The 21,379-nt window shown below is 36.9% G+C and overlaps 1 protein-coding gene across 1 annotated transcript in view; it reads right to left on the bottom strand.

Moving 5' to 3' along the window:
* Window positions 1-5,072: 5,072 nt before the first annotated feature.
* Window positions 5,073-21,379, bottom strand: part of LOC306863086 (phospholipid-transporting ATPase IB-like) — a 66,146-nt gene continuing 49,839 nt past the window's right edge. The window contains exons 28-37 of the mRNA XM_079406259.1: window positions 19,642-19,716; window positions 18,428-18,550; window positions 17,841-17,919; window positions 17,658-17,719; window positions 15,450-15,506; window positions 14,261-14,368; window positions 11,553-11,641; window positions 11,308-11,412; window positions 8,356-8,447; window positions 5,073-6,258 (exon numbers count right to left, since the gene is read on the bottom strand). Of these exons, the coding sequence (XP_079262385.1) occupies window positions 6,164-6,258; window positions 8,356-8,447; window positions 11,308-11,412; window positions 11,553-11,641; window positions 14,261-14,368; window positions 15,450-15,506; window positions 17,658-17,719; window positions 17,841-17,919; window positions 18,428-18,550; window positions 19,642-19,716 (885 nt within the window). The 3' untranslated portion in view covers window positions 5,073-6,163. The remainder of the gene's footprint in view (window positions 6,259-8,355; window positions 8,448-11,307; window positions 11,413-11,552; window positions 11,642-14,260; window positions 14,369-15,449; window positions 15,507-17,657; window positions 17,720-17,840; window positions 17,920-18,427; window positions 18,551-19,641; window positions 19,717-21,379) is intronic.

The raw sequence follows: 21,379 nt of genomic DNA on the forward strand, positions 1-21,379 counted from the left end.
TATGATATGTGTGTTTTTGTAAAACTGAGAATTTGAGCTTGAATGTGCCTCTCTCTTTTTGAGAGCAGGGTTCTACGTGTCTTTTACATATGAAATATAATAATAATTATAATAAATATTTTTAGAGACTGTGAAGTGTCACTGGGTTGTTTGTAAGAGATGCTGAGAGCTGCTGTCAGCGGTATGTGTGGCACTCTCAAATGAAGACCTGCAGGGCCTGTTTGCACCACTGCCTTGGCTAAATTAAACCGAGGGCTCCTGTTACACATGGACTTTAAGTGCAAGACTTTCATCACTCTCAACACTCATGACGAAACTGAGGCAAGCGCTGCATGCATAAATCTTTGCATAGTTTCCATGCTAAGTGTTTGCATATACAGACATAGACAGACATTTAGTCATAAAACTCCATGCACATGTTCATATTACTTTTAAATGTACTGGAAACCAAGCTGAATTAGCTGACGTCATGATTGAACAGCTATTATATTTATACACACTACTACGTTTGGGGTTGGTAAGATTTTGAAAGTCATGCAGTGACTGCATTTATGTGATCAAAACTACAATAAAAACAGTATTGTGACGTATAATCACTTTGTATAATTTATAATGTAATTTATTCCTGCTCCAGTCTTAAGTGTTACATGATCCTTCAGAAATCATTCTAATATGATGATTTGCTGATCAAGCAGCATATTTATCAATATCAAAACAGCTGCTCATTAACGTTCTTTTTTTTTTTTGTAAACATTGCATGCATTTTTTTCAGGATTTTTAAATGACTGAAAGATCAAAATAACAGTCAAAATAAGTATTTTGTAACATTAGACATGTCTTTACTGTCACTTTTGATCAATGTAATGAATCCTTGTTGAATAAAAGTATTAATTTCCTTCCAAAAACTTAATTTAAAATAATTAAAGAATAGTCAGTCAAAGTACTCTAAAAGATAAAAATCATTTTGCTGGTCTCTCTGAGGGAGATTCTGAAAATTGATGAATGACAGTAAATTACGGCACCTGTCAACATTGAGATTAATACAAATAGTCATATTCTTCATGCTGTAGAAAGATGAAGTGCTGCCAGTTTAAAAGACATTTACAAGCTGTTAACATGGGTAATAGATCAATGTTAACAGGCTGTTCTACAATGAAGGAAATCATCGATTTAGTGGAAATTGTTCTTTTTAAAATTACACATACTGCACCAAGTATAACGTCACATTTTATAAATATATGTCCACTTATTTACGATTATTAAAACACTTAATCACCAAGAACAAAACAAAGAACAAGAATGTTCCCACAATATATGTAATATAGCCTACACATTAGCTACAAAATCTGTAACATTTAAAATAATATTCAACCAAATGACCTCAGAGCTGACAGTTGTGTTTAGTTAGTAATATTTGTTTTGCACATGCACATATGAGACAGGATGAAAATTTTAAGCTAAATCTATGTAAATATTACTTGAAAGTGCTAAAACACAAATCGCTTTTCATACTTTAACTTGCTAGAATAAAAACTGTTTAAACACACTTAACAGCACACGTCATGTCACACTTTCCACCCAATAGCTGCAACTATAATATACAAACAAAACCCACAATAATGGCAGTTAGTTAGGTCTGCCTGTGCTCTTGGCATGTATATATGGAAACTTTAGGGTCAGACTTAACGTTTGGGGAGTCATTGGACAGAGTTGAAATGGATCCATGTGGCTCCTGCTGAGGTGGAACAGGAATGGATTCCCCATATTGGAGGCAGTGGAGCTGGACAGAGCTGGCTCATATTCAGAGACGTGGGTGTGGACTTCTTAGCAATGAGGGATCATGGGACTTATGGGGTTTACAGGGTCACACACACCCTTGCAGTTACATTAAGACTTAAATGAACTCGCATGGGATTATTCTAAATATCCATTCGACGCACCTATCGTTAATTCAGAACATATACAGTTGTGGTCAGAATTATTGGAACCCTTGGTAAATATGATCAAAGAAGACTGTGAAAATTAACCTGCTTTGTTAATCCTTTTGATCTTTTATTTAAAAAAATCACAAAAAGCTAACATTTCATTGGATAATAAGAATTTAAAATGGGGGGAAATATCATTATGAAATAAATGTTTTTCTCAAACACACGTTGGACACAATTATTGGCACCTTTTTATTCAATACTTTTTGAAACCTCCATTTGTCAGTTTAACAGCTCTAAATCTTCTCCTATAATGCCTGATGAGGTTAGAGAACAACTGACAAGAGATCAGAGACCATTCCTTCATCCAGAATCACTCCAGATCCTTTAGATTCACAGCTCCATGACGGTGCTTCTTCTCTTCAGTTCACCTCACTCATTTTCTACAGGGTTCAGGTCAGAGGACTGGAATGGCCAGCAGAAGCATGGTTTTGTGCTCAGTGACCCATTTTTGTGTTGTTTTTGAGGTTTGTGTTTGGATTATTGTCCAGTTGGAAGATCCAAACATGGCCCATTATAAGATTTCTAATAGAATCAAGTCACTTATTGATTTTTTATCTGTTGGTATTTGATAGAATCCATGATGCCATGTAGAATCCAAGATGTCCAGGACCTCCAGCAGAAATATAGGCCCACAACATCACAAATACAGCCGTATATTTCATTGTACATGGGGTACTTTTTATCCCTGTGTTCACCAAACCCATCTTGAGTGTTTGCTGCTAAAAAGCTCATTTTTTAGTTTCATCTGACCATAGAAGCCAGTCCCATTTGAAGTGCCAGTCCTGTCTGATAACTGAATATGCTGGAGTTTGTTTTTGGATGAGCTAGGAGAATTTTTCTTGAAATCCTCCCAAACAACATGTGGTGATGTAGGGGCTGTTTGACAATTTTTTTTTAAGGTTTTCTGACCCCGAGACTCAACTATTTTCTGCAATTCTCCAGCTGTGATCCTTGAAGAGTCTTTAGCCACTCAAACTCTCCTTCTCACCGTGCATTAGGACGATATAGACACACGTCCTCTTCCAGGCAGTTTCATTACATTTTATGTTGATTGGAAATTCTTAATTATTGCCCTGATGGTGGAAATGGGGATTTTCACTGCTCTAGCTCTTTTCTTAAAGCCACTTCACTAATTTGTGAAGCTCAATTATCTTTTGCTGCACATCAGAAATATATTCTTTGTTTTTTCTCATTGTAATGGATGATTAAGGGAATTTGGGCTTTGTTTTCCCTCCTATTTATATTTCTGTGAAACAGGAAGCCATGGCTGGATAATTTCATCTTCATAATCACCCTAGAGTGCTCAAAATTGTGAATATGAATGGGAGTATACTTCAGAGATATTTTACTCTTAAGAATTTCTAGGGGTGCCAATAATTGTGTCCAACGTGTGTTTGAGAAAAACATTTATTTCATAATGATATTTCCCCCCATTTTAAATTCTTATTATCCAATGAAAGGTTAGCTTTTTCTGATTTTTTTAAATAAAAGATCAAAAGGATTAACAAAGCAGGTTAATTTTCACAGTCTTCTTTGATCATATTTACCAAGGGTTCCAATAATTCTGACCACAACTGTATTGAGCACATCTGTGTAGTTCATCCTTCACTTACACACAAAGTGCACTGATGTACAAGGTGTTCTTTCACAAATTGAATGATTCGGGGTTTAAATAAGGTAAGATCTACATATGCTGTAAATGTGTATCCTTTCTTTCCTGTTTTTTAATCTTAAAATAACAGTCCACCTCAGCTCATTTCCTAACCTGTAACTCTGACTCTCCAGTAGGGGTTAGCACTTCAAACAAACCCGGGCCGAGAAAGCACAAATCAAACTCAAATCAAATCAAACTGGAATAATTGTTTTTTTTTAAAGATAAATAGACAAAAAGGACAAAACAAGATTACTAAAACTAAAATTAAAAGCTAACTTAAAATATGAATAAAAATTAATAGGCATTTTGGTTAATCTACTACTTTTGTCAGATACAAGTGAAGTTGTGCAATCGCAAACAATTGACTCATATGAAATGGTTTGTTTAAATAGGTCAAAATCTTCCAATGATTCACAAACCAGTTTCAAACTCCCTAGTGAGTTAGCAGCATGCCTGTTAACACTCCCGTTTTTCCTGGGAGTCTCCCACCTCCTGTATTGTTATTTCTCCCAGTAAACTCCTGGATTTTGTATGGCCCAAACCTCCTTAGGCCTATATGAATAATCACATCAGTATTTTATTCCAAGGTTGTCCAGTAACAAAATCTTGCATGAAACGCATCCTATTCACACTATCAACACATCATACAAATTTCAACCCATCTGTGACCTCAACCGTTATCAACAGTTGCACTGTTAGACGTGGGAAGTTGAATCATCAGTGGTAGAAATGGGAGGAGGAGACTCTGGAGGAATAATTTAATTTCATATCTCGAAAGCCACACTGATTTTAATATCGGACACAGTGGGAAAAATGACTTTCAATAAGTCCTATTTTTGTTCAGACCAAAGTGAAAATCGACCCATATTTTTATGCAGAAAACATGCACTTGTAAATTAAGACACTAAGATATATATATATGTTACTAAATTAATGTAATTGTTTGATAATTGTTCAAATATAATAATTTATATTTTTGACTCACCCCTTTTCTTAAAAATGGCTGAAATTTTAATGTCATTTTATAAAACTTTGTGAAAACCTGTATCTGAACATGTAAATCATGTTTTTTAGTCATTTAAAGGTTTAATATGTTACCATTGCCCTACCCCGCTCATGTGGTATTATGCAGTGCAGGTTATTTGTGCAGGTTTTAAAAAGGTCTTAAAAAAGTCAATATATATATATATATATATATATATATATATTTATTAAGTAACCATAACCATATATATATATATTAGTTCCTGCTCCACAAAAAAGAGTGGCATGAACATTCTTAATATCAATTTTTTATTTTTTGTTCCATAGAAGAAAGTTTGGAACGGCATCAGATTTAAACTGAACAATAATAAGAATTTGCCTGAAATTACTCACTCATATTAGAGGACAACAACAGGACAAAAGCAAGGCTTAAAAATAGAATGACACAGAGTTACAAGTCCAGTTTATTTGACAAAACAGTCCAGAAACCCGACAAGTCGAGTAAAAGCAGACAAAAGCAAAAGCTACAGCTGTGATCCACAGCAGCCACTGACTGGAACAGAGAAGGAATGAAAGGATAACTAGACCAAGAGAACAAGGAGACATGGAGATTGCCAATCTGGAAAAAGAGAGAGAATCAAAGACAGAGTCGGACGGAGAGAACATGAGCTCTAAGATACAGAGGCCACCATTAAGTAGAAGATTAGGTGAGACAGAGAGCAAGAGAAGGTGTATTTGTGTGTGTGTGGTAAGCTGGGAAGCTCCATGCTGCAGGGTGAGGGTTCCGCCTCAGAGGAATCGCTGTGTGTTTTGGCAGCCTCGCTGGATGGGAACGGTGCATGCGTGTGGGTGCATGCGTGTGTCTGCGGCATCTGTAAGCCACACCTCCCCCATCTCAGGTCTGCAATGGGCATTCCTCCAAAAAGAGTGTATGCATGTGGGTGGCTGTTTTGTGTTTGTTTAGAGTGGCCTCCCCTCCTGCTTCGCTGTGGTGATGACGGATACACCAAACTCTGATCTCTGGAGACGCAGACGCTAGGACTCAACAAAAACACACACATGCAGACACACCGAGAAGCACAACAGCCGCCCCACAACCGACACACACACGACGAATAAGCATATATGCAAATCCTTCTCGATATATACGCTCACATACACAAACGTGCAGATGCAAACACGCACCCGCACCATATAGAACCAAATGAAGCAGTCTTGTGACTCGTGATCGTGATACAGACACCACTGTCTCTGGCTTCCGCTTCTGGATGCTACTTGGCTCCTTTCGCCTGTCCATTTGGGTGTAGTGCATTTCGATTGGCCGTTTCGGTGTGAGAATATGCCCGCCCGCCCACCCCAACCAACCCTCTGTTTCCTGAAAATACACTCCCTCGTCGGGAGGCAGTGTGTTATGTAGCTCAGCCGAGTGTTGCGCTAGCTGTGTCCAGTTCAGTTTAATTCAGCTTAAAGGCCACAGTAGGATCACCCAGCACAGGTGTGTCTTTAAAGTCTCTACCAGCTGTCGCTGTGGCTACAGCTACAGACTGGGCCGCTGAAGGGTGGTGTCGTAGGAGCGAACAACCTGGGACTGCGACACCACGCCATGCTCCTCCTGTGAGAACGCATATCCATCTATTGGGAGAGAGAGAAAACAATCGTTAGCCTTTATTATAGGGATATTTGTGTTGCACCTATAAAACTGGGGATAAACAATTTATAATGTAACATTTATATTTAAAACTTTTTCGGTTTTCATACATATAGCATAGTTAAAATTAAAATTCTGATTTTATTCAGCAAAGACACATTAAATTGATTAACAAGTAAAGGCATTTATAATGTTACAAAAATGTATATTTCAAATAAAGGCCTTTGAACTTGAATAAAGAATCCTGAAGGAAAATGTGTCATGGTTTCCACAAAAATATTGAAGCAGCAGAACTGTTTTCAAGACTGATAATAAAATAAATGTTTTTTTGAGCATCAAATCAGCATATTAGAATGATTTCTGAAGGACCATGTGACACTGAATACTTCATATTAGGGCGACAGAGGCAAATAGATCAAATCTAAAATTCAACTTTGACATTACAAGAATAAATTACAGTATCTCACAAAAGTGAATACACCCCTCACATTTCAGCAACCCTTTTAGTATATCTTCTCAAGGGACAGTACTATAGAAATGAAACTTGGATATATTGTAGAGTAGTCAATGTGCAGCTTGTATAGCAGTAAAGATTTACTGTCCTCTGAAAATAACTCAACATATAGCCATTATTGTCAAAAAAGTTATAACGGCTATACATTGTTTGACCATGCAAAGCCACATGTCCTGTTCTTCATGTTCGTGTTTTTGTCTGCTTGACAGGACCATACAAATTAGTTTATCTTGTATTAGAGCAGTTAAAATTTGGTGCTTTGACAACAATTCTTTCATACTGACCACATGGCACCTCATGGCAAAGAACTGTCTGATGATTTGAGAATTAGAATTGTTGCTCTCCACAAAGATGGCCTAGGCTATAAGAAGTTCAGTAACACCCTGAAACTGAGTTACAGTACAGTGGCCAGTGCCATACAGAGGTTTTCCAAAACGGGGTACACTCGGAACAGGCCTCGCAAGCGTTGATCAAAGAAGTTGAGTCCTCGTGCTGTGCGTCAGCGTCAGGTGCAGAAGCTGGCTTCAAAAAACAGACGCATGAGTGCGGCCAGCATTGCTTTAGAGGTTGCAGAAGCAGAAGGTCAGCTTGTCATTGCTCAGACCATACACCGAACACTGCAACAAGTTGATTTGCATGGCCGTCTTCCCAGAGGGAAGCCTCTTCTGAAGCTGGCTCACAAAAAAGCCCGCAAACAGTTTACCGAAGACAACCTCCAGACTTGAACCCTATTGAGCACATGTGGGGCATCCTCAAGTGGAAGGTGGAGAAGCACCATGTGTCTAACATCCAGCAGCTCCGTGATGCCAGTATGGAGGAGTGGAAGAGGATCCCAGCAACAGCCTGTACAGCTCTGGTGAATTCCATGCCCAGGAGGATTAAGGCAGTGCTAGATAACAATGGTGCTCCTACAAAATATTGACACTTTGGACACAGTTTTGACATGTTCACTTAGGGTGTACTCATTTTTGTTGCCAGTAATTTGGACAATAATGGCTATGTTGAGTTATTTGTAGAGGACAGTAAATTTGTACTTCTATACAAGCTGCACATTGACTACTCTAAAATATATCCAAGTTTCATTTATGCAGTATTGTCCCTTGAGAAGATATACTAAAATTGTTGCTGAAATGTGAGGGGTGTACTCACTTTTGTGAGATACAGTATATTTTAAATTATATAAAAAAAATTATTTAAATTTGTACTAATATTTGATAATACTGCTGTTTTTACAGTATTTTTTGATCAAATAAATGCAAATAATAAGTTTTTTTTTGTTTGTTTTTTTTAAACCAACCCCAAACTTCAAACATAGATATTGTGAAAAAGGTTTTGTTTTGCCCCCCCAAAAAATACAGAAAATAAAAGTTTTCTGTATATAAGCCTTTATTTATAAGTGAAATCAGATTTTTTTTCAGCAGCTCGGACAAAAAAACCCATGAAGTACTGACAACTGACAGATTAATAATAATATAATAATAATGATAATTAGTTGCAGTTGTTCAGGTTCTGCAGATCTCAGTGGGTGTGAAGCGTAAAAAAGGGAGTGTGAGGAACATGCACTTACGTGACACGGTCTGCTGCACAGAGTTTGAGCGTCCCACGCTGGAAGGCGTTTTCCTGAAGACCCGTGTCAGCAGGTGGGCACGCTCGTTCAGACTGGACAGACAGAGACAGGTGGGTTAATCCACCAATCACAGCACAATTACTGGCTGATATGCTACACACATGACAGCTAGAGGTCAAATCACATGCAATTCTATAACACACAGTCCTCTACTCTGCCGCTTGGCCATCCTGGCGAACGACGGATACTCTTAATGATGTTCACTCGAGCTGAACACGCAATTACACAAACATACTAGCACAATTCTAAGAAATGGCTCCCCAAAGCACTCCTAACAACATTAAACTTAGGCCTGCAATCCAAAAACATCTCCTCCAATATTTCCACAGCACTAAATCCTCAAGCTTTCCTATCCTTCAAACAAAATCGATCAATATGAGAAGTATTCAACAGCTCTTTATTCTTAAATTAATGCAGCCAGTAAAGAAGGCTCTGGTTGCTGAATTAAATGGCAAAATTTCAATTCTGGAAACTGAATCTGATGCCATTTTGCGGTCAGTTTTGAAATGATGAGAAATCAAAGGAGCCCGACCCTGTCTTTGATAAACAAGTTCCATGTAGAACAATCAGTCTACGATGTTTCCCTGTAAATCAGATGAAAGCGATCTTTCCCCTCATCCATAAAAGAAAGAGTGATCCGAAAACCAGTTGTTATGGAGGAAGGCCAGACTTCTCAAGGATACAGCTCAAACTCATATTGTGCTACGAAGGGGACCGTTTGCACTGTTATCATTGGGAAGGACGTGGCATTCATTTGGCTGCACAGTAAAAAAATTCGGCAACAGTATATGAGATATGGCAGAACATAGGCCAATGAAAACTATGTATGCAAAACAGATGACCGGTTGAAAAACGGGGATGATGAATGGATAAATAAAGAAATAAAAGGATGGAATGACGCATAGGCTCGCTGGTAACTGAAGCTCTTTCTTCCTCTGTTGTTTCTCTGGAACGTAGACAATCCTTGGAATATCAGACAGTTGTTTTTATTAATCAAATTTTCAATAACTTATTTTCCTCCAACCTTCCCTCACGTACGAGTCCGGGCTTGGCTTATACTTTGGAAAATACTTAGCTTTTTGTCCAGCAGGGCTAGTTGGGGTCTTCTTGGGTAAATAATTTAAAATGTAAACGCCTAGGATATGCTCTTCAATTGTGTCAGCCTCCGCCCAGTGATGTCGAATTCAAGCTGACGTTTAATCATTCAGCGGATTTCTACACTCGTTCAGGATGACTTACAACCATTATGTTTTTTACAGCTGGATATTTACTGAAACAAATGAGGTTAAGTGTTCTGCTCTGGGGGAATGAGGGGGTAAACGCAAACAGGGCTTACAGCCAACATCCCTCTGATTAGAAGTCCATTCTGTCAACTCCCTGGCCATAAATTAGTGGCCTAAAGACCACGAAACACTCCAAGGTATTACAAAAAAACTGCATGAGACTACACGTCTGTCTGCCAAGTTCCTGTCTCATAGAGGGCTGTACACCAAACGCAATATGTAGAGTAATATCTCTGGGCTAAACTGTTAAATCCATGCAATCGCTCCACGCAGTCAACCTCAGACCACAAACACACAGTTTGAAAACAAACACATGCACAAAGTTATGATGTTAAGGAAGCTACACACACCCAGTTCTTATAGCTAGGCAAACCTGACCAGCTCATGGCCGCCTGATATCGCAGAACGTGAAAGAGAAAAGTGAAAAAAAAGTTGTGAGATGATGGTGATGAAAGTAAGGTTAAGGGAAGAAGGAAACAGGTCACTGCACATCCTATAGAGAGACTCAGGCAGCTGGTTCTACCTGCACATGCCTGCCTTTGACTCTACGGGTCTATGAATCCTCAGCATTGGGTCTGTGGGTGTTCACGCAGGGGTTAGAGGATCACAATGAACACAAACAGAGTCTCTTTCCCAAACACACATCCACAAACTAATTCAAAAACAATATGCAAATAGACAAAAGACAAACAAATCATAAACACAATCAATCAGCTTCAAAAGCTAGTGAGCTTCCTTCTGCAACAAGCAAAAAAATAAATAAATCCAAATTGTGGGTATTTAATTGGGTATTTTATATTCAACAATTCTAAATGTATATTAATCTTAATAATCTAAAATCTTATATTAAATTAATTAACAAAATACAAAATATATTAGTAAAATGTCAATGATTGTCAATTAATTTAATTAATTATATTTAAATAATTATTAAATTAATCTAAATTAATATGAAATGGTATATTAAAAGTAATTAAGAATATATAAAATATATAAGCAAAAATGTTACGGTCAATAAATTTCATTTAAATTTGTCAATTAATTTGAATTTTTTACATATATATTAATACATTATTAATAATAATAATAATAATAATAATAATAATAAAACAACAACAACAACAACAATCAAATGACTACATTTATTATTAATAAATTACAATTATTAATTTTCAAATGAAAAAAAGATGGCAGACAAAGCAAGAGAAATGGTAAATAAATAAATATTATATTTTTTTAATAAAATAAATATATATTATTAATATATATGGTCTATTTTACCATTTTTTTTTGTGTGCTATGTTATTATTTATATTTCTGCTTTTTATTTTAAGTATTGTGTCATTTTCTCTGGCAATGCTCATGCACTTGCTGCCTATGTTCAGTCACTTTCATTACAGTTAGTGTTCTGCTATAGCAGGCAACTGCCAATGTAGGCAGCAAGTCAGCTCACTATGTTTTGAAACATAGTAATGATAAAAATAACACAACAAAAAGAAATTATGCATTTGCCTGAATCTATATAACAACAACTTGTAAATCAACTGGAGGTATTACAGGGGAGTTTATAGATAGGTTGATTTACATCAAGGTATATTCAGGGACATACCTGCGGCCACTGGCATCTCTGAGGACGGCTGCCCCAGGGTCCACAGCCCGAGCTTCCAGTTCCTGCACCTCCTCCAGCAGAGTCTTCCTCACTGTGCGCCGGCCTCTGGATGCAGACATAGACAAGGAAGACAAAGTGAGAAACTGTCGGTCTGTTTATGTGAGTGACTAATACATACTGACAAATTACACTGTATTTTCTCCAAAAATACACTGATATGTGTATGTGTGTGGTACATTACTCACGCATTCCACACCACATCTTTGAGTAAACATGCTGTTGGCACCAGTATCAGGCCCAGCCAGAAGCTCCAGCACTGCATCACCCTGCCAGCCTAAAACAAAGATAAACAGATCATCAATTTGAAATCAATGCTCTGCAAACATCGCAACACCCAATCAATGCTGGATTTCTCTCTCCTTGCAACAGCTGTTGACTGACTGCGTCACCTTTGACCTGTGAGAGAGTTCAATTACCCTGTTTACCTACTTCTACTGTCTACTGTTTGCTCTAGTTCTTCCTCCCCGTCTCTGTTTAATGGCCCAATTAGAAGTGTCTTTTTCCACCCTAATAAATCACTTCTTAAAGCAGACATTATATAATAACTAGTGCTGGGCAACGATTAATTGCATCCAAAATAAAAGTTGTGTACATAATGTGTGTGTACTGTGTATATTTATTATGTATATATAAACTACACACACACGCATGTATATATTTAAGAAAAAAAAAGTTAAGTTTATATATTAAATATGAATATAAATATACATGTAAATATTTTCAAAATATAGACTGTATGTGTGTCTTTATATATACATAAATATACACAGTACACACACACACACACACATTATATAAACAAAAACTAATACTACTCAAACTCATTGCTCTAACCTGTATAAAACCCATTATATATACACAAAATAATCTAGGATATTTATATTTTATATATACAATTTTATACATGTATTTAATATATTATTTACTTTTTATATTATTTAATATATAATAAATAAAATAAACTCTCTCTCAATGTAAATATCAAAACAGCCAATGTCAGCTAGTTGATAGCTGATATATCAATCTATCCATATTTCATTATATTTTAGTATGAGAGCATTACATTTGTTCCACTTTATTACTATTAATCGATTTGATTTAAAAATCCTTTACAGAAACATTTTTCTGAAGTGATTTTAAAGTTAATCCATCAAGCTGAAGAAAACTTCACGGTGTGCAATCAAGTGATCCCACATTTAAGGATCCTCCACAGCTGATATCCCCGCCGGAATCTACTAGACTCCGAAAACCATTAGACGGCGTCCCCTCGCGACAGCTGCGCATACACCCCCAGACCAACCCTCCCAAATTCTCAGACGAGCAGACGCACAAAAATGCACACACTGATCTACAGCTCTGGAAAAAACATGCATAGTGTGTGCTCCCAGCTTGGCCTGCATGGAGAGATGGAGAGATTAAAAAATGAACGGCTGGACAGAGAGGGGAAAGAAAAGCCAACGCTGCAGGGTAGAGAGCGAGGGATGTCCCATCTCTCTCTCTCTCTCTCTGAGAGCAGCTGTGGTGATACTTGAGCACATTCCTGATTTCTGACACAAATCGAATTAATGGGCCGGAGGGCTTCAGAGAGAGCTCTATCCCACCCCCAACCGCTCCATACTCCCACAGCACGCACACACTAGCTTTGTTCAAAAATCTAGTGAGTCGCCCCCCATATGTAGCATTTTGGGGCACCGTAGGCACACTTCAAATTATGCTGCCTCCTGAGACGTATACATTACAATCCCTGAAAGAACTGAAATATCACTTGGTAAAATATCCAAGATGGTGGACGAAGCAAGAAAAAAAATTAAATGATAGAAATAACACTAAAATGTTACAATATACAATTTTATAAAAACTAATTATTAATATACAATATATAAACATTCTTATCAATATATAACAAATATTCATAATGTAATTTATTCAATCTTTTCTTATTTTTTGTTAAGGGTGGCATTTTTTTAAATAAAAGCTAATTATAAATACAACACAATAGTAAAATATTTTTTTTTAAACATTTTTAAAAAGTATATATAAAAACTAAATCTATATCTATCTATCTATCTATCTATCTATCTATCTATCTATCTATCTATCTATCTATCTATCTATCTATCTATCTATCTATCTTAATTAATTACCAATAAATACCAATTAATCTCAATCAAACTGCAATTGGGTTATTTGACTGGGTAAAAAAAAAAAAAACAAAAAAAAAACTTTTTTTTAACTTTAACTAAAAAAAAACAGCTAACAATAAAACACAATAAAAACATGATAACATTAAAAAACACAAGTTATCTGTTTTTGCAAATAAACTCTTCGTATATACATACACACTTTTTCTACACAATTTTATTATGCAGAAAAAAATTATCTTCTAAACTATTTAATAGGAATTGTTTTAAAAAAAGATTTACACTGTTTTATGTTTTTTAAGGGTTTGAAGAGGAGAAATGTTGGTTATAAATATGTAGTAATGCAATAAAATGTGTTAATACAAATTTAGAAATAATTTAAAGATATATCAATAAAACTAAACTTCATGCAGGCAACAGAGCGAAGTGACTCACTAGGTTATGGAACAGAGCCACTGTGGGGACAAGGCAAAAAAACTTTTCTGGAGCATTCCTCATTCAAACACACACACAGATGTCTGTAGCGATGCACAAACCAGCCCACCCGCTTGAGTCAACACTTCCAGGCTAGGCCGTAAAAGCCTGGGGCTCGAGTGACTGTGTGGCAGGTGCAGGGAGACTGCGAAATGGGATGGCGGGCCATAAATCTAACACAGAACACCTAGAGAGCAAGTCATCCAGCGGCAGTCAGATACAGGAGGTGAGTGAGAAAGCACAAACATGGGCAGGTGTGTGTGTGTATTTGCACTCACCTGGCCCAACATATCCGGTGCTATAGGAATGCTTGGCCAGATTGCAGAATAGACGGCAAAAAACAACATCCAGAGCACCATGCTGCCCCATACAGCCAGATGAGAAAACTAGAACAGGAGAAAAACAGGTCATGGTCAGTTTCACACTGAATATAGACTTCTTCAACTGTAATGGAAACCATGTGAATTCCAAGGCCGCTCTACTTCATCACAAGATCTGGTGTGAGGACAGCTGAACGGACGAGGAGTGTCGACGTCTCCTCAACACACACCACAGCGGGACAGAGAAATGTCCTGACATAGCAGCATGTTCCCCATCTATCTAAAGCACTTCCCAGAATATATATGAGACCTTCCTATAGAATAAGACACTGTAAAGTGACATTAAGTGTTAATGTCAACTGCAAAGTGGGATATAGAGGGATCTTTTTCAATTCAGATATAAAAATGCTTTGGAATAAATTCAATGCGTTAAATGGCGCTTTGAAACATTGCAAAATAATTCTTACTCCGTTATATGTCTTGTTTTCTAAAAAGCAAACTGACTTATTTGTTCTAAAAAAAAAAAAAAAAGCATCAAGTGATTTCATTCTTATTTTTCTTATTTAAAGCATAAACATACTTCATTTTGATACATTTTTCTGAAATAAATGAAATCTTTAGTCATTTTGCTTCTCAAGCAAATGTATCTTTTATATTTTAAGGTTTGGTTATTTGTACCAAAAAACAAGACAAAAATACTAAGTAAGAAAATCATTTTTGCAATCTTTTAATTTAGACATGCTTTGTAATATTCAATACATTAGACAGCACTACCATAGAGTGCAAAAAACTATTTTCTTTCTCAGTATTTTTGTCTTATTTTCCAGTGCAAATATGTAAAAATTCTCATATCATGCAAAATAAATTAAGATACTGAATCTGTTTCCTGAAAAATTTATCAAAATTAAGTGAGTTTAAGGAAAACAAGGTAATTTTCCTTAGCCCATCACATATTTTTTCCTGTTTTATTTTTATATATTTTATATTTTAATATAAATTTTTGTAATAATTTAAGTAATTTTGCTTCTATTATTCTATAATGTGACATCCTTTTGTCCCCTGATATATGCTCATTGCTTTGAGCTCAGATGGCAGGCGGTGAGAAGAGTGTGGGTGTGTTTGTGTTGGAGGATGGGGACTGACGTACCCTTGTCCATGCTGTGGTCTCCATACCGGCTTTCAGACACACAGTTACCACTACATACTGCACCAGGAAGAGAGACGGGGAGAGAGAGGGAGAGAAATAAATAACAGTAATGATATGCACTCATCAACCTGGTAAAACGTTCTGTACAGCTTCAACACAAAAAAAACAGATGAGGGCTTTCACACAGGCATCGACTTACTATTGCCTCTAGCGACGCACACGGCTTTAAAACACAATTACACATTTAGCCCTTAAAGTAATTGTACGCACATACACACACACACAAGCCTGCAAGGAACTGAAAAGAAATACCAGCACACAAAGACTTCAGTCCCCATGGGACTCATTCATTACTGTTTTAATGGCTAGAGTCTAGTATCGCCTCCAAAAACCCCAACGTACTGTATTTAATAGTCTGGGTTGCACACATACACACGGCCTCATTTTTATAATGGACGGCCAAAAGCACAACACAACACAGAGAGCTATATGCGAAATAGAGTTCACGGATTGGCTAGTGGGGAGGGAATTGTAGTGAATTAGATGCTGAAAAGTCACATGAAAGATGTTTTTTTGGGGTTGCAGTCTGTATTGATTGTGAATAGGAAAAAATGCTGTGAAATAATGACATCTTCGCAATTTCTTTGCAGGCTGCATGCAAATCAAACATGCAGCCCGATCAGCATAGTCTGATTCATGAAATGCTTGCAATGATTGCTGATTGCAATTCATTCAAAAGACTCAAGACTCAAAGACAGAATCTGTGTAATGAATTATTAATGAATTAACAAATATAAAATCTTTTTAATTAAAGCAAAAAAAAGAATTCACAGAAGCATTTTGTTGTCATTTGGGATGGGTCAGACAGGTCGACTAGTCTAACTAGACTTTTTACCAAATTGCTGTTTTAACTGCTGTTTTTTATTTTTTATTTTAAATAATACATTTCCCTCAGCTGTACATAAATATTGATAAAAAGATCTTTCACTCATCTTCTCTGAGAGGGTTTTAGCACATTGAACCTTCTCTCTGAAAATCTGCATTTATTGCACAACTGTATCTCTAAAACACAGCTTGTGTAACAAAACCATCGACAATGTGGTATGAGCAATGTGAGGATTATGAGATTTTTATGCAGTAAAAAGTTCTTTTAAAATGCTGGTTTATGTACATATGCAGACAGATATCTTTGGCAGTTGCTTTGCATTTTGTGAAATTTTTTAAAGGCTTTCGTGCACTAAGATTTGTGCTTTTAAGGCAGGGTGTCAAAAATGTGTCTCAGGACCCCTGCATACTGTTCCATTCTGTTGCACTCCATCCAGGTTTTAACCACAAGAACATGGCCTATGTGAACAACCCATAAAAACAAATCTGTGTGATTGGTGTGAGGTCTTACTTTATAAACCAACCCTACTATACAGGACTTTCTTAAGGCTGATTATTCATTTAAATCAGGAATTCCCAAACTTTTTTTTTGTCAGCCGAACCCCTGAGATTTTAATTTAACATTAAATGATCATGTTCACAGTTCTGTGATGTTGGTTAATAGACATATGCAGGTAAACAAATACGTGTTAATAGTAAGTTTACAAATAGTAAGTTTTACTTGAATTTTGTTTTTTTAAATATTCTGATTTGACATTTTCGACTCACAAACCCCCTGGGATTTTTAAACCCTGATTAAGACCTTCCATTCAGTCAATTATGAAAATATGTATTTTTTCCTCGACCCTAGAAGTACAGTTAATATTTTTAGCTTTAGTTAATACATTAAAATGTCACAGAAATGTATTGTTTTTAGTATGTAGTTAGGACCACAAATCCTGATACTAACTTTTATTAAAGGCCAAAAAAAATCTAAATGAACCATTCCACGCATTTAAAGCAATAAATAAGTTAAACGACTGTTAGAATGGTAGACTTGAAATGCAGAATTTCAGTCGTAAACTGCCCACAAATGCCAACGGTGAGCGGTCTTGTCAGTTCTCATCAGTTTCCTCACAGAGTTCCTGTCGTTTCTGCTCTGAGTTGTGGGATTATTTCACAAGAACTTTTTTCAAGAATAGCCAGCGAAAAGAGACATTAACAAGTTTACAGTGTAAACACTGGCGGCCAACGAATGCAATAACAGCACTAGCAAGGAAATTATGTGTGACCTCTCACTGGCAGGCAACTACGGCGCAATAAATGCCACCGCTGACAACTCACCGTGTAGACGATGTTCCCCACGAACAGGTAGTCGACACTGTTGCCGTTGTCAAAGGGAGTGTCTGAAGAAACAAAACGGGCAATGAAAGATACTCAACGGTTTACACACTCGAGCTGGAGTGGTCTACATGTGTGTGTGTGTGTGTGTGTGTGTGTGTGTGTGTGAGTGCTTGCGATAGTTACCGTGCTCCAGAACTTTGAGTGGAAACCAGAAGAGAATAATGGAGTGAATGAGAGCATTTATACAGTGACCCCAAAAGACCTGGAAAAAGAGAAAGAGGCAATGAAAGAGAGAGGAAGGGAGGGACAGAAAGCAGGAACGGGAGAAGGGGAGAGTCAGTCAAGACAAACTAATGCCAAGATACACACAGCCCACACAAACAGTTTCTCTGCAATTGCACAGCCAGTGCAATGTCCCCCATATCACCCCAAACACACACACAAACACTGATCCTAGGCTATAAATGAATGACTGTCTTATTTCAGCTTATGAATCTCATTATTATCTGGGTGGAAGCAGAGCTGTTTCTTGCACTCCTGTTTATTTACGGGATATTGTTATTGATATTGTTTTATTTAAGTCAAACAATACACTGACGTTGCTAACCACATCAGACTGGGATAATCAATTATAACACAGGATGATGATCATAATAACAGTCTGACACACACTGCAGACAGATTTATAAGTCTCAAGGTATTTGTTGTGTCAGTATGAGTAATTTGTGACTGAAATGGCGCATTTGTATCGGCTACCGAAATCTTGGTACCTTAGTGTTAAACCCTTCTGCGTTCTGTGTGATGCGGTACAGCTGAGGGAAGCGTAGCATGTTCTGCTGACTGCACGGCCGGTCAACTATCCCCAGTGTGAAAGGAGGAAGAGCAGTAAAGATCTGAAAAACAGATGAACATTCTCAAGTGTTACAGTATATTATACAGTATGGATCTAAACCAGAGCACAACCAAAATGAAACCTGATTTGAAACGCTCTGATTGGAATAGAATAGCATGTCGCTAAGCTAACTATGTCATACTCTATTAAGGCTAAAAATACATAGCAAACAAAACATTCTGTAAACTGAATTTTTTATTAAAATAACTATTTTTGTGTTTATTTTGGTGTATTTCTCAAATATTTTGAGTGAAATAATTTTTTTAGTGATATCAGTGGTCGACCAATATGTGTTTTGCAATTGCTGATGTCAATACAAAAGAAGTCAGGTAAACTGTTTGTACACTACTGTTCAAAAGTTTGACTTTTTAAAAAATAAATTAATACTTTTATTCAGCAAGGCCACATTAAATTGATCAAAAGTGAGAGTGAAAACTTTCTATATTTTAAAATACATGTTTTTTTTAAAAACACTGTATTCATATTCTATTAATTTTTATTTATATTCTATGTAAGAATCCTATACAAAACATTTTAAATAAATAAGCAGCACATAATAAATGTTTCAAATCAATAGCAAATCAGAATGATTTCTGAAGGATCATGCGACACTGAAGACTGGAGTAATAATGCTGAAAATTCAGCTTTGTATCACAGGAATATATTATAATTTAAAATATAATAAAACAGAAAACAGTCATTTTAAATTGTAATAATATTTTACAATATTACTGTATTTTTAATCAAGTAAATGAAGCCCTGCTGAGCAACAGAGACTTCTTTTTGGTGCATTCAATTTATTCACACAACATTCATAAAAAATAGAAAACAAAAATTGCCAAGTGGCCACGTTTATCTGCTGATAAATCAAAAAAGGCCAAAGATTGGCTGATATCTTTTTTGGTCTATCACTGTAACTGTCAATTATCTAACATCTTGGATGAACGTTTTCACAAAATTTGCCACAATGCATTCTGGGATGGTCTTCCCTATAAATGATACATTTGATGCCACCAAAGCCTTGTCAGGGGTGCAACAAATGTTTGACCATAAAATGTTAAAAACTATAAAGAGAGAGACAGACACACATACCACATTGTACAGGCCAATGCACCAACGTTCAAACAGGATCTGTCCAGAGAAACCGTTTACAAATGCAAACCAAAGCTGAGGGAAAAAGAGATGGAAGTGTGTTAAAAATACAGAAGTGAAGATAAACAATACTACAAAGAGAGGGCACAAAAAAAAGGAGTAACATAAAAACCCTCTAGCAAAATACTTTAGGACATCATCAAACTCAAGGCAGAGGTCAATTCATACAAACAAATACCTATACACACACACACACGCGTTCATACACATGTACACTTGCTGTCCATCCCCCACAATGTCTCCGCTATGAAGACAAAGACAGTCTGTGAACTTTGACCTTTAAAGCTCTTCTTTGCTGGAAGCTAATCCCCGGTAAGACCCCAAAAATGCCCCTCACCCCCAAACATGGACAGATGTGCATGGACAATCGCATTCCACAAATATAGAGACATCTAAACATTTAACCTTAACCCAGCTTACCGTAACACACACACACACGAGCACACACTCCAACACACATAGGCAGAGTCCTCGGGCGAAAGAGGGGGGCATGTTTCTGCACCTGCTGCCATTTTAAGGGGTGGCACAGCTGACAAATGCTCCAGCGGACAGAACGGTGACCCTGTCAGTAAAGCTCACACTCTACCTAGCACACACACACACACAAACACACACACTCACACTTTCACAGCTCTCGAATGACAGTGTGTATCTGGTATGCAGTTTTGAACTGGAAGGACCCAGGCACTATAGATAGGGGTCAGCGGCTCTTTGTCTGTGCCTGTGAGAGTGTGTGTGTGTGTGTGTGTGTGTGATGGAAAGCAGAGACTAGAGGGGGCATCTCATTTATCACTGTCAAACACTTCCATAAACAGCTGCAAGCAGTCTACTTCATGTACGCAAGGGTGTCTGTGTGAAAAAAGAAAACAATGTGAGCATATTTGTGTGTGGATCAGGGCTAATTTCGATGGCTCCCTTTAAAAAGTGATCTGTAAGTACAACACATTCCAAAGGCAAAACTATGTTGTTTAAAGAAAAAGTTTGCCCAAAAATAAATGAAAAATAAACTTGCCCTAATGTCATCCCAAACACTTAAAACGTTCCTGAAATGTATTGTTTGTATTTATAACACTGTATTCTATATATATATAGAATACAGTGTTAGCGTTACAGTGTTGAGGTGTGTGCGCGCGGTCATGCTTTCCCAGCGCGCACACACACCTCTCTCTCTCTCTCTCTGTGCGTCTGCTCTGTTCAGCGAGCGACGGAGAGGAGCAGCGATTTCAGTTATTATGTTGCTTCTCTAATTTTACATGCAAGTATAGCCGAAATCACAGCACAGTTATTGTCACTATCGTATGTGTATTTGATTTCATCAGACGACGACTAGATTATCAGTATTTTTGTGCAGATTAACATCTTAAAGGAGCTGGTTATAGTCTTAATGGGTCACGTTTCAATCACTATTTCATATTCATTCCGTTGTCTGACAACAGAAACAGTAAAATATATAAATGAAATCAGTTTTATTGAGAATTTAGCTGCATCAAAACACTGGGCACAGAGAGAGAGGCAAACAAATCTAATAATAAATGTACATTTTGCATGTTCAGAAGAAGTGAGCTGCCTTTTCCTGCAAAAATGTAAACAGGTTTGTGTAAGTAAATTGCTCAGTACTAAGAAAGAGAAGTAATGGGAACCTGGTATTTCATATTTCATGTGTCTAATAGAGATGAAC

Source organism: Barbus barbus (assembly GCF_936440315.1).
Source record: "Barbus barbus genome assembly, chromosome: 44".
NCBI classification, from domain to species: domain Eukaryota; kingdom Metazoa; phylum Chordata; class Actinopteri; order Cypriniformes; family Cyprinidae; genus Barbus; species Barbus barbus.